Source organism: Pyxicephalus adspersus, chromosome Z, assembly GCF_032062135.1.
Source record: "Pyxicephalus adspersus chromosome Z, UCB_Pads_2.0, whole genome shotgun sequence".
NCBI classification, from domain to species: Eukaryota; Metazoa; Chordata; class Amphibia; order Anura; family Pyxicephalidae; genus Pyxicephalus; species Pyxicephalus adspersus.
In genome coordinates this window covers 10664399-10678723 of record NC_092871.1, presented here as the reverse complement: position 1 = coordinate 10678723, position 14325 = coordinate 10664399, and the positions used below count along the sequence as shown (strand labels likewise).

The following is a 14325-nucleotide window of genomic DNA, read 5'->3' as shown; positions in this document are numbered from 1 at the left end:
TTTTTTTTTTTTTTTTTTTGTGATCGCTGGACAGAATGGAGGGAGAAGAAGCCGGCCGGCTCCTTCTTCCCGGAGAGGACACCCGACACTGGAGGACGTCGCTGGAACACGACGGATGGACGATCGCAGCGGGACCAGGTAAGTGATCGATAAACCCGAACTTTTCTCACTGTATTTTCATGCAGTCAGAAAAGTTCGGGCTTATCGAAAATAGTAACTTTTTTTATCCGGTACCAAGGTCGGGCTTATCGGTCAGCTGCTTAATAATACATAACCATAACAACAACAATACATAACCATAATAAAAACAACAATATATTTGATAACAATAATGTTATCCCAATTATACACCCAAACAACCATGCTGCAGGTCTCAGAAGGCAAAATCCACACCCAACAGGAATTTAACACTTCCAACATCTCCACCTTGGCCCCTAGCAGCCCAGAACTGCTTCAGGAGCCATATTCATCCGTTCACCACAAAGGGGGAGACCCCACCAAAGAGGATTCCCCTGCCAAAATCCACCACTTTTCCAGTGCACTGGATCCTTGCCTTCCAAGACCCCAATCACTAAAATTTACCAAACTTTCAAATTATAACCATACCAGAAGGGGTCAGTGGGACGAAAAATTTTTCTTCCAACGAGGGCCACTCACTGTAGTCTTCCCCCTATTAACTTGTCCTATGCCTAAACCCCTCCTACCCCACGCTCAACACTAGCACAGCCCCTCCTACCCTTATTTGATTTTATTAACCAATATCACTCCTGGGCTAGGCCTCGCACCCTGTCACGTAGGCCCTGCGCCTAATTTCTTACGGCTACGGGCCTCTCTTTAGAACTATGAAATGTACAGGGTTCTAGAATAGGCAATGTACTACAACAAAACTTGTAATAGGGTTATATGACAGCCAGTGCAACTTGGTGGGTACTCTGATGCAACTGATAGAACTACACAGAGGCACCAAAGACCTCCAGTGACTTAAAGCGGAGCTTACCCAGTTATAGCTTGAATAAATCTATCGTATGTAGCGTACCTTATTGTTATATTTGATGGGATAAAGTGAGGCCATTTTTGTAGGTATGTACACGTAAACAGGAAACAGGATTTTAGATTTGCATTAGTTTTTATTTGAAAAATGAAAATGGTTCTGCAGTCTTTTGTGGCACATCTAAGACCTGCAATTCCACAACCCATTTTTTATTTTTAGTAGTGGTGGATTACAATAACCTATTCTAGTAACACGTGTCTGAAATGGAATTCTCACTTTGGAGAAATTTCCTTTCACTTTCTGTTATTGGACCTCTACAATAAGGGCAAATGGAAGAAACAGATGGCATATGGCTTTTCTACTTACTGCCTGGCCAAGGACCTGTGCACTGCTATGGACAAGCATGTGATGTGATGTAAAGCCATTACAGTACCAGTGCATAATTGTTCATATGAACAAGCCCTATAGGCCCCCCATGGTGCATTGTGGGTCATTTCCTATATTTTCACTTATGCCATTATTTGGACACTTTCAGTAAAAGTAATGTTTAATTCAGGTGTGTGTGATTTATTTCTTCATGTGGAACAGATCCCATGGTGCATGCATCAGTGTCAAAGGCTGTTATTGGTTGGGGGGGAAGAGCAACAACTAGGGGAGAAAAACAGAACTTCTTAGTCTTGCTCTTTTCAGTGACCTATTCTACAAGCCACCTGGTTCCTTACCCTTATATGAAAAAGCTTTAATTTTTTTAATAACTTCATCCGGCTCTACATTGTCTTCGTCCGAGAGAGTCACAATCCTTTTTATCTGTGTGGCGTACGTAAGGACAGAGTACCGAGGGGTAAAGTCAAAGCTGGAGATCTGCAAACAAGCACATATATATTTCACTGCACAGAATATCAAGGTTAGGTAACATAAGATAGAATTATTCCTATAGTGAAAGTTCACCTAGTCTATAAGTCTATTTCTGGGATTTTTTTTCCTAAATATGTCCCCTATGTTGGGTTTTATTACTCTCCCTTTCTCCGATACTGCCCACTGCTGTGCTTAATACGACACAACATGCTCTCAGTCTTCTCAAGTTCCAGAAAGATTCAGGAAATATTATGAGTGCATAGCGCCATGCAACAGCACCACTGCACAGTTTGATATTTCTGGATAATTGAGCACACCCACCAGTGCCAGAGAGTCAAAGAGGAAGAGCACCCTATGCATCACATGACAGGTCTTTAGATTTCCAAAAAGTATGACACTTGCCTATGGAGGAGGTGGAGAAAGGAATGGGGAAGAACTTGGAACCCATAGCTGACAAGTGGAAATATATTTTAGTGGAAATAAACCAAAAAATAAAAAATCACACTTACCTTTAATCCGGCAGATCCCTCGATCACAATGGACCTTTCCTCGATTGGGTCCCACGCCGCCTTTAATTCTTCTTCATCCAGGTGTGGCCATCTTCAGTCTTCCCCTTCCTTCTCCTGGCTACATCACCCAATCTAACACTGAGCTGGTGCAAAATCGGGGGACGTAGTCCACTGTAAAGGAGATAAAAGGAGAGCTGGTTTCCCCTTAGTGAAGTAAATTGTGCATAAAAAGCACATGCCCAAGGAGCAGCCAAGAGCTTCCCGGGATGCGTTACCTAGGCATCCTGGGAGGCTCTGTGCTCCCATTCAATCTTGATCAAGACAGAAGGGGGAAGTGCTTCACCCCTTTTTTTTAAGATCTTTTCTTTATATAAATGGGTAATAAATGGGTTGTCTACCAAGTTTATGTCCAGCCTGTTAACATATGCATCCCTATGGGAGGTATCACAGCGACCCAAAGCCTTGGACAGGGAGGAATATCTAGGAATGTGGCTAGAAATGGGGTAACAACAGTGGGCAAACCTCTTACTGCTCATTACATTGGAGGTACTAATACCCCCAAGGAAGCTTAGAAGCTGTATCTTAAAGGTAACTACAATGTAAATGTAAATGATTAAACTGTTGTTTTGTAACCTTTGAGTAAAAGAAAAAAAATTAGTTGCTTCTTGTAGAGTTCCTTCTGGACACCAATAACTGCATCACAGGAAACATGTACAATTTGTACAAATAAATTGTGTTAAAACGTGCAGCCAATGTTAACATAAAAGGATCTATCCAGGGGTATAATAGTTGGCAAATCTAACCTTGTCACTACTTTGGGGCCCGGCACTATCTGGCTTCATATAACAATAGCATTCGGAAAATACTTTTTCTAGTTCAACAACCAATACAGGAACCAATAAAGAATTAAAGTGCAGAGAATCGTCTACAAAAAATTTGATTTTGGAAATTAAGTGAAAAGTAAAGGAGGCCCCTTATTAGTTTTGCTATGGGATCCCATCATTCATATTTATGTTCCTGAATCTAATATTTGCAACGAAATTCTACATTCAAAGACAATAAAGGTGGAAAAGTAGGATAAAGTTTGGTAGCTGAATTTGGATCTTATTTCTGTGTCTGCAGTGTGTTACTTGTGATGTGAAATTCATTTACTTTTTCATCTCATACCTATTTCCTTTAGCACAGCACTCCATACCTTCTCTATAAAAGTTTCCGCAATTCCCTTTGCAGTGTTAAAGTTTTTAAGGCCAACGCTTTTTGAGGCATCAATGATTATGAAGATATTCATGAGGCCCCCTGTTTTTACTTTCACAAAGCGAGGGTCAATAACTGTAAAAAGAGAAAAAAAATGAAAAAGATAAAAGATATCGTATAGATTGCTTTAAGAAAAACCTGGATCTTTTTCTAGAAGCACAGATTATAACTGGATATTAAAGCATTAAAAGTAACGATAACAATGACTGTTGATCCAGGGAACATCCGATTGCGTCATGGAATCAGAAAGTAATTTTTTTTCCTGTTAGAGCAAACTGTACCTTTTTTTTGCCTTCCTCTGCATCAGCTGACTCTGGGCGTGCCTCTGCTCCCAAGCTTTATCAGTTTCCCCAAATCCCCTGGCCAATCAGAAAATAGCCTCCTAATCATCCTTGGCTATATAGCTAGCTCAGACACAGCACTCAACGTTCATGCAACATGTCTCCACTAGTGCTGAACCCCCTAGCTCTGCTGAGCATTTCCTCTACACCTGTTGGTTAATTCCTCTATCCAGCTCCCCTGTGCTGTTCCAGTGTTCCTCTCTGTCTGTGGATATTCCTGTGCCTCCTGTTGCTTCCAGTGTCTCCAGTGTTCCCTGCGCCAGCAGTGGCCCCTGTGTCATTGGCTTTTATTTCCTGGATCCCTGGTATTTGACCCCTGGCTTCCTGGTATTTGACCCCTGGCTTGTGACCTAACTCTCTTGCTTGTTTGCTGCCTGATTTGACCTTGGCCTTCCTTGACGATTTTTCTGCCTAATGATTTGGTACCGTGTCCTGCCCACCCTTGTGTGCCCAAGGACTGCAACCTGACGTTAACAAGCAATGCAACATCCTCACTACTAGGGGCCCTGAAGAAAACCTGGTTAATGCTTAGACTCTGTGCCTTGGCCCTTTTTAGGGTTTGCACCACTTTTGTGCAAGCTGTAGCGCCCCTTAGTGGCCATGCCCCCCCTAGCGTGACATTGATGGACTTATGTCTTTTCAACCTAATTGACTATGTAACTATGAAACAGAGACCCCTCATAATGACCAATGTAGATGAATGCAACGTGCAAACCCAGACTCAAAGATTTTACTATCAGAGTCCCAGAACCAGCATCTGGAGAAGATAATTTTTAGAAACTTTGTTGAAACTCCCCTTTGTGATCACTCCACATTTGAAAAGTTTTTCTAGCAAAATAAACCTATGATAAAAAGGGGCACTCTGAACCCCCAAACATGTTGGATCTTAGATGAACCTTTAAGCTTGGTATACATGTCCGGCCCTTTCATTGCGAATCACCAAACACATTACCAGCAACAATGGTATGGGGCAGCCTTTCTTAATCTTTTTACCTCCTGAATAATCCTGGAAAAATGTTCAGATCATGGGGAACACCTACTAAAAACATAGGATCAGTGGAAAAAATGTATTACATTCGTAGTCAGTGGAAAGAGTGTTCCCCTTACAAATGTAAAGAGCTTTGGTGTCATTGTCCTGACTCAACCAAGTGGTATTGGCCATAGAAAATTGGGGTCACTCAACCAAATATTGAAGAATAGCAAGATGTAGAGGAAACCTAGAGAATAGCTGTGTCACAGATCCCCGCAGGTCCAGGTCATTTCTGCCTCCTTCTGGCTCACCCTCCATGCAGTTCCCTGCTGCCAGCACCATCTCTGCTTTTGGATTCAACTCTCTGCATACTTCCTGGTCCAGGTCAGGAGATTCTCTGTCAGCTGCTCCCTTGCCTCAGGGAACCAGGGTATTGCACAGACGCACTCCATCTGCTAGCAAACATCTGAATACCACCTGAGACTGTCTCATCACCAGCACTCCCTCTGCTGGTGGGATTGGTGTATGCGGCTCTCGTGATCCACTCCTATCACCTGACATCCCTTTTTAAGGAAGTGACCTGGCAACAGGAAGTTACCTGGAAGAAGGAGTTCCTTGTGGTTCTACTCCCAGGTTTCTACTGCTCCAGTTGCTCGGTTCTGTTCTTGTGATATCCGTGTACCGACCCTGGCTTGTTTCCTGATGACTCTTGTTTGCTGCCTGACCTGACCTTTGGCTCATTTGACTACTCTTTTGGATTTCCCTCTGGCACTACCTTTTGGTTCCTGCTTGTTAGCAGTCACCTGCCTTGGCGGTACGGGGGCCGCAACCTGGCAGTAGCTTGCCACACAAAAACCTCACCTCTAGAGGCTCTGGGAAAAACCAAGCTACTTCTTAGACCCTCCGCCCCGTGATTTATTAAAGCTCTCCAAGGCTGGGGATAATACACTTTCACCAGTGAAGCTGAGTGATCCAACAAACCTGGGATGGATTCAAAGCATTTGCTAGCAAATAGCAAATGACATTGAAGAAATCCATTCCAGATTTTCTGGATCACCCAGCTTCACTGGTGAAAGTGTATTATCCCCAGCCTTGGAGAGCTTTAATGAATCAGGGCCAATGGGTCCACCACTTGGCCCTGTGGAGCCGTGAAGCTGGTATAGGATATTAATTTTTATATTACCTTCAACTCTTCCTGGGTCTGATGATTCGATAGTTTCAGAAATTGATGAGCCAAATTCCTTCGCTACTTCCTCTGGGCTATCGTATGTGTACCATTCTGTGGATATTCGGGTTTGTGGAAACATACATTAGTTATGCTATTCCATCCAGACTCTATGACATAACAATGCAAGCAGATACTTGTATTTCTAAATAGCTCTCCTGTATAAAGATAGCTCTTGTGAAAGACACACTAGCCTTACACTGTGTTTTTATATACTTTATAGAAGAATTTTTACATCCAGTAGACTATATGAATCCCATTAAGTGATCTAATGTTTACTTGTCGGAGAAACTCCTTGTTTTAATGGGAAAATGTATCTGTAAGTGTCAATTCCCATTATAAGGCTCCATATATAATTGTAAATTTCATGCTGTTTGTAGCATAAATAGGGACACTCTGCTTTATGGAGTTTATATAAACTTCAGACATAAGCACGGCCCCTGGAAGTTAAGTCAAATCCAATTGAAACCTAAGTTCCACCTACTAACTCTACTTTTATTTAATCAAAGCTTTTGAACCACCAATAGTCCTCTACATGAGTATCTTGACAAGGCTTAGGTAGGGCTCCTCATCCAAGTTGCAGTTGAGCCTCTTAGGTAGAATTCTGAACTTGCAAAATAATTTGGGGGTTGTATCCATAAAAAAAATAAAATCGAAAAGCAGCTCTAAGTACCTCTAAATATACAGGCATTGATGTGCTTTGTGGACATTGTCATTGGCCAGTGATGCATCCCAATATAAAGAAGGATTAGTAGGGATGTGTTGGGGTTGGAGGTGGTGGCAAGTTCTGACACCACCAAGGGCTTGAATGGTTCTGCAGTTTGAAGGTACATTTTACCCAACAGTTTTACTTGTGTTGACAGATGAACTAAAAAGATTGTTTCCATTTTTTGGATCTCTTACGTCTGCATGATGGTTCTGTTCCTGACCACTTCCCATTCTCCTGGCATACCCTCTCCTTAGAACCAACCATCTTTAGTCCATCGAGACACTGATAGATCACTTTGCCTTCGATCCTATAGGAAGAACCTACTTTAGTGGCCCCCATGGGGGTTCCGGGGTTTGGACAGTAGCTGTCTGAAAAGAAGTAAGGAATTAACAAGTTTAAGTTTATAATGTTTTTCCATCTAATTTGTTTCTTTTTAAACTAAAATATAAAATTAGAAATGCACTACTTTATCATATTCTTCTGATATATCTTCAATTAAAAATTCTCACCTTGGTCTTTACATATTGCTGTTTGCCCACTCCATTTCCCATTCTCCTGGCATGTGCGGTTTTGTGATTCATCTAATGTAAATCCGTCCCAGCACTGGAAATTCAAGACGTCTCCCACAAAGTATTTTTTTTCCTTGGGTGTGTAATCTCCATTGTCAAATGTCCCGGGCCTAGGACACTGAACATCTACAAACATCAGGAATATAGTGGAACAGCACAGGATGGGTCAAATAGTAACACAGCATAAGAGGAGCCCAGGAGACAGACTATAAGAACCAGATGGGACAGATAATTACACCACAGGTAGGCACAGACAGTAGGCACCAGAGGGAACAGGCTGTGACGTCACAGGTGGGCACAGACCATATTCACCAGAGGGGACAGGCAGTGACATCACAGAGGTGGGCACAGACAGTAGGCACTAGAGGGGACAGGCTGTGGCATTACAGGTGGGCACAGTCAGTAGGCTTCAAATGGAACAGACAAACACCACAGGTAGGCACAGACAGTAGGCACCAGAGGGAACAGGCTGTGACATTACAGGTGGGCACATACAATAGGCACTAAAAGGGACAGGCAGTTGCATTACAGGTGGGCACAGACAGTAGGCACCAGAGGGGACAGGCTGTGACATTACAGGTGGGCACATACAATAGGCACTAAAGGGGACAGGCAGTTGCATTACAGGTGAGCACAGTCAGTAGGCTCCAAATGGAACAGACAAACACCCCACAGGAGGGGACAGACAGTAGGCATTTAAGGGGACAGGCAGTGACATTACTGGTAGGCACAGGCAGTAGGCACCAGAGGGGAAAGACAATAACCTCACAGGTAGGCACAGTCAGTAGGCATCTGAGGGGAAAGTCAGTGACATCGAAGGAAGGGGCAGACAGTAGGCACCAGAGGGAGCAGACAATGACATCACAGGTAGGCACAGACAATAGGCATCAGGGGGGACAATCATTAGACACCAGAGGTAACAGGCAATGGCATCACAAGTGGGCCCAAGCAGTAGGCACCAGAGGGGGCAGGCAGTTGAATAACAGGAAGGGACAGACAGTAGGCACTAGAGGTAACAGACAATGGCATCACAGGAAGGGAGAGACGGTAGGCGCCGGGGGGGTCAGGCAGTGGCACAACACAAGGAGAAAACAATCAGCAGTTGATAGTTACCCCTGCATTCAGCCTGTTCCTTTTCCTTTGTCCATTTCCTGTTCCATTGGCACTGACGTACAACCACTGGGAATGGATACTTTCCTTTTGGGCATCTGTACTCCACTTTATCACCATCATCATTTACTGTATAGTTGCCACCATTGATAGACACTTTACTAAGGTCACACTGAACTGCTGGGGCAGCAATGGACACTGGAACAAGAAAGACAATGTCACTGTAATAGTGACTATAAAAACTCAAAATATATTCCAGTATGACAAATTAGAATATTCCATCAAAACAAAAAAACTGCACTTAAAGTGCTCCATTTACAAATCATCTACAAAGTCCGGTAACCAACATTTTGGAGTTGCGTCAGTCTTCTGTGTTCCTTGCACTTTTCCCTGGTTCTGTCTGCTGACTGCAATGAGTTACAGGTAGTGGTGTCATGAAAGAGAGCAGCGTATTTGGTTTCAGGTAGGTTTTTCCTTTTTTTTTAAGTTTTTTGTTTCCCGAAACTTTTTTGTCTGATTATTTGTATTTCTCTAATGTTAAAGGAATGACAAGGCTACAGAGAGAGGACTAGAAAAGGTCCAAAGGTAAGAACTTCTGTAACCTTTTAAAATACAATTCACCCTTGGGTCTGTTTGTGTGAGGACTCACCTGCAGAGATATATTGTTAAATGTCAGATAAAGCAATGAAAATAACCCTCCTGTTCACTTTAAAATCTGAAATCTCAATGTATAATCTCCATTTTAAATGTTATCAGCTTTTCTTGTTATTTACTATGACTTGCTAAACATTTTGCTTTGTAAAAGAGATAAAAACGTTTTTGCCCAAATCAGGAGATCAGTTTTGCATAGTTGTCATCTGTCTGTACACATAAAACTGAAGTCATAGCAGTTTGGAAGGATAATCTTACATTTTCTTCCAAGTTAGGGTGACAATCTGCCCTTCTCGTTCATTCCAGATTCACAGTGGGTAAACTGGCATCAAGGAAGTCTGATCTTTCCATTGTGTTCCTAGGTCTAGCCAGGTAACAGGGAATGTTGCATTCACACCACTCTGTGACTTACCTGCTATGTGGCTGAGTAGAAGGAGAAGAATCATCCTGCAAGCTGCAGAGGACCTTTGTTGCATTCTGTCTGTCCCTCCGCCGTTTTGTCCTTTTCTGACCTTGTCCAGCACCTGTATGCTTATAGGAAGGTATCATGAGCACATGAATTTCGGGGGAAAGGGTAAATGATAACAGTTTGCTTTCACAAGAACTGTTTACTGACAGGAGAAGAGATTACACAATTTTAGACCATTTCACTCTTGCTAACTGCCAAAACGGATGTGCCAGGTCTGTATAGATCAACACACCTGGCAGTGTCCTTGGCACAGGAATTCTTGCTAACATGAGGGTTCCTGTACCCATGTGTGTGATATGGTGGGCACTGGAAAAAAAAGACCTGAGACATCAGGAAGAAACAAGATGGTGGCTTTGGACGTATCGATAAAACCCCAGAAAGAAGAGGGAAGCCAAGGCAGTGGGGCACATGCTAGGTATGGTTTTTACATGGATTGAGGGTTTTTTAGAAGTAAAGGTAAGTGACTTTTTTAAATAAAAGTTCAGCATTTAAATATGTACACACCCTATGCATTTCACAAATTAGTTTCTCTGCTTCCTCAGGAGATTGAGGAAGACTTTTTTATTGTTGTTTGAATCAATCGGAAATGTAAATATAATAAAGAAAAATAGAAAAGCCAGGGTATTTGCTTAGCAGCAATGTATTGGAAAAAATAATAACTTTCCTTATTTAGGAATGTGCATACAACAGTAATATTGTCATTAAACAATTTAATATAGTTAAGGTCACCCCCGCTGAATTTTGTAGAGGGTTTTTTTTCTTTGACTTGTTAACTAGACATTTAATCCCTAATGAGATTATAGCAATTTAACATTCTGTGTTCCAACGCGTTTCGCCTCTAAGAGCTTCCTCAGGGGACTCAGTATTGCGCATGTGCTATTAATCCCCAATTTAAACTTTCACTTCCTCTTAAAAGGACAGACACCAGCACTGTCCTTTCCACGTTGCTTTCCCTGCACAGCACTCTTACTGCATGCCACAGCTCTTGAATCCTCACATCCAGCACATTCAGGTACAGCAATCTCCTTTTTTCACAAGAATTGTTTCCATTCTGTTTACTTCAATTTCATTGGTTTTCTGCTGGCAATATACCTAATAAATACTTAGTATTATATATTTAGATTTAGCATTTAGCATTCCTACATTTAACTATTTCTATTATAGATAGCTCCACCAGCACTATAAATACCACCTTTGTCCAAACTATCATGATAAATTATTCTAATATCTCATGAATAAAATATACCATTAGTAACTTTGTCTATACCAAATACCTCTTTTATTTTATAATTGTAATACATATTCTGCAATACTATTTGTGTATTATTAGTAAATCTTACCCTTTTTCTCTCATCCCAGACACCGATGTCACTATACAGTTCACCCTTCTTTGAATCCCATCCTTTCTTCATTCCTGATTATCATACAAATACATGTAAGTACACCTTCACAATCATGACCAAAAACAACAACACAAACTTTTATTAGGAGCACATAGACCTTGTTTGAAACGTTATAGCTGGACATATATTGGATTTCTATTTTATTCTATTACGTCTCAGTATATGTATTTGTGGTGATTTATTTCTTTATGTTCTTCATGTTGAAATATCAATACGTGGAATACTATACAATATATACCTTACTTAAGTATCAGCTCTACAATCATGATTGGTTCTTACATATATCCCTTCATTGTATGTTTAGTATTAATGTATTGCTCTAATACCTCTATCATAAGTACAAGTGTATGTGATACTCTTACTATTTTTAATGATTCATAAACACTCTTTGTTAACACCAATATATTGACCCGATATGATCACCCTAGTATTACTCTGCAACTCAATACTAACATTTTTATTGTGCTATATTGTAATTCTCTAAAGGATGGACGAATAACATTGACCTTTGTTGTGCAACTATATTTATGTATATGATATGCTTATATGCAGCCAGCAATCTAACATCCTATACCGAGTCCCCTGAGGAAGCCCTTAGAGGTGAAACGCGTTGGGTCACAGAATGTTCTATTGCTGTAATCTCCTTAAGGTTTCTATGTCTAGTTAACAGGTCAAAGAAAACCCTCCCTCAGAAACTCAGCGTGGGTGACCTTAACTATGTTAAATTGTTTAATGACAATATTTTTTGTTGTATGCACATTCCTAAATAAGTAAAAAAAATGTTCAATACACTGCTGCTAGGCAAATACCCTGGCTTTTCTTATTTTCTTTATTATATCTACATTATTTTACATCAGGGTATGCGGCAAAACAATGTCAGGGAATCTTGAATAGCATTCTCCTGTCTATTCTATAAATCAATTGGAAATATCATACATGCCAACAACACTGAAATACCCTTTTGTATGTCCCATAAACTTGTAATGGCGTTAGGAGCTTATACATAGGGCAGTCCCATACACTAAGCATTAGAAGGGTATCCCATTACCGAAAAATGAAATAAAAATTCTAGTCTTTTAACAGAAATATTCATGCATGTAGAATTAAAACCAGTAAGAATGATCCGTTTCCTTTTTGATGAATATTCACATTTTCACAGAAGAAACCTCTTCTATCAATGCAGATAAAATTACCAGGCATCTAACATGAACACCTAACATGAACAACTTTATTATATATACTATTAATGTTTGTAATTATTTTCTATAGTTTGCCCATATTATTTTGTTATTCCGCTTCAAAAGTTTGTTGACGTTAGACATTGTCCTTTCTGCTAAGAATTCTTACCTACCTGGTTGCCGCCCATCTGTCAAAATTTGTATGCGCAGTTTAGGGATTGTTGCCAGGTATATCTGGCAATCTCAGCTTCCCTTGTGGACTGAATAAACTCTTGCATGCCTCCACCGGAGTTACATCATCCTGGCCAATCAAGATGGTCGATGATCAGGATGTGGCAGAAGAGAGACAATAGCCACACCTGCGATGGACCTGGGACAGGTAAGTATTCCCAAGGTTTAGTTCTGCTTTAAATTAATGGTATTGCGAACAGGAAAATCAGAAACCTTTTTACCTTTTTTGCTGCCTTTTTTGTATTTACCGATTTTTTAGGATTAGAGAAAATGCTTTGACTAAACTCCACCGATACTTCAACATTTTACTATAAACTAGGAATGAGTGAGCTCTATTGTTTAGGTTTTTAAATTTGCAAAATCAAAAATAAAAACATTTTTAAACACACTTCATTTTAGTTTTTTTTTTTATATCTTTTTACAAAATTGCACTTTTTATGTAGGAATGACCCATTTCCTGGTACTTTGAGCCATTCCAGGTGACTTTGCAAGCTATTTAAACACTTATGGCCAGTTCCAATAATTACACAGCTTCAGAAGGGAATGTAAGTTTTTCTTTTGGGGAGTTGGAGTTATGTATACAACTCCAGTCCTCGAGGAGCAGGATCAACACACTTTTTCAGCATTTTTCTAACAAATAGCTGTAAATTCAGTAAGAAATGGTTAATCCAGGCCTGTGGCCCCAGAGATGGACTGCACTATTAGAGCAATTAGACAGGATTGTATTGCAGTTTTGTTGTATTGGGTTCCTGCTGTGCTTTTGGATTCACCCTTGTACGTATAGTAATTTTTTCTTATTTGTATATTTTATTTTATATTTTTTTTTACTTATTACATTAGAATTTTTGTTTGCATGTTTTCAGTGTTAGTGCACAACCACCCTGTTGTTTTTGCACAGGTCCAGTATAAAGAACTAGCGTCTTCAACTCTAAAGGGCCATTTTTTTTCGGCTACGTTTCGGCTTCCCCACTGATTACAATATATTTTGCTGTGATTTTGCATGTTTGTGAAAATTTTGAATGAAAACTGTCATACTTACTTATGAGCAATATAAACAGTAGACAATGTTTTTCTTTCACACAATACACAGGTATGGAATTTGTATAGGCATGACTTAAATTCACCCCAGTCCCCCTTGCACTCAACACATATATATACTTTTACCTTTACCTATATACGGCCTTTATTATGCCATGTGATGTCATCGCAAAGCTTGTAAAAATCCTGGAGGAGTCAATATCAGGATGCCTAAGGTTCGGCCAAGAAATACATTTCCCAAAGGTCAATGACTGGTTTTGCTGGGGAAGACATTAATTTATGCATGTAAAGAGAGACAATGAGGAGCAGGAAAGTTTCAAGGAGAGCTGACAACACTGCTTTGGATTTGAGTACAGCAGAGGCACCCTGTTGTCAGGTCGCTTAATCTTCAGAATTTCTGTTTGGGCGTTTTTCTTGCAGGGATGAAACATGGGAAATTGAGGGCATATCAGATAGATGTACTACATATGTTATTTTTATCTCCAGACATACAGTTTAAGATTGTATTGGGTGATAGTTTTCCAAATGGCATGGGCTCCCTATTCTTCCAAATGGCACGGGCTCCCTACTACATGTTGACAACATAGCCCATGAAGGCACCAGTTGCACACAGCAGTTACAAAATATTTTGGGTATCATTGGGGTAATGTCACCCAAGGACTAATGCCACAATTTAAAACATTGTATTGCCTTGGACACATCTATCTTGTTATGATGATGCATCAGAAAATGTAGTTGCATTTATTGCCGCTCTGTTTCAGGATAAAACTTACTTGTATATTGTATATGAAAACAAGTATATGACAAAAGTAAAATAAATAG

The 14325-nt window shown here is 40.4% G+C and overlaps 1 protein-coding gene and 1 long non-coding RNA gene across 4 annotated transcripts in view; one reads left to right on the top strand and one right to left on the bottom strand.

Annotated features, from left to right (window-relative positions):
* Positions 1-9755, bottom strand: part of LOC140344530 (complement factor B-like) — a 27748-nt gene extending 17993 nt beyond the window's left edge. Inside the window, exons 1-7 of one of the 3 annotated variants that reach the window (XM_072431722.1) lie at positions 9597-9755; positions 8537-8731; positions 7364-7549; positions 7049-7222; positions 6104-6199; positions 3551-3684; positions 1714-1852 (exon numbers count right to left, since the gene is read on the bottom strand). In XM_072431722.1, coding sequence (XP_072287823.1) covers positions 1714-1852; positions 3551-3684; positions 6104-6199; positions 7049-7222; positions 7364-7549; positions 8537-8731; positions 9597-9660 — 988 coding nt within the window. In that variant the 5' untranslated portion in view covers positions 9661-9755. The remainder of the gene's footprint in view (positions 1-1713; positions 1853-3550; positions 3685-6103; positions 6200-7048; positions 7223-7363; positions 7550-8536; positions 8732-9596) is intronic. The other 2 variants (XM_072431724.1, XM_072431723.1) reach the window with 2 other exon arrangements.
* On the top strand, positions 8912-14325 carry LOC140344532 (uncharacterized). The gene is made up of 4 exons (XR_011923583.1): positions 8912-8996; positions 9077-9118; positions 11013-11088; positions 11609-14325. It is a non-coding gene; the product is annotated as an uncharacterized lncRNA (long non-coding RNA).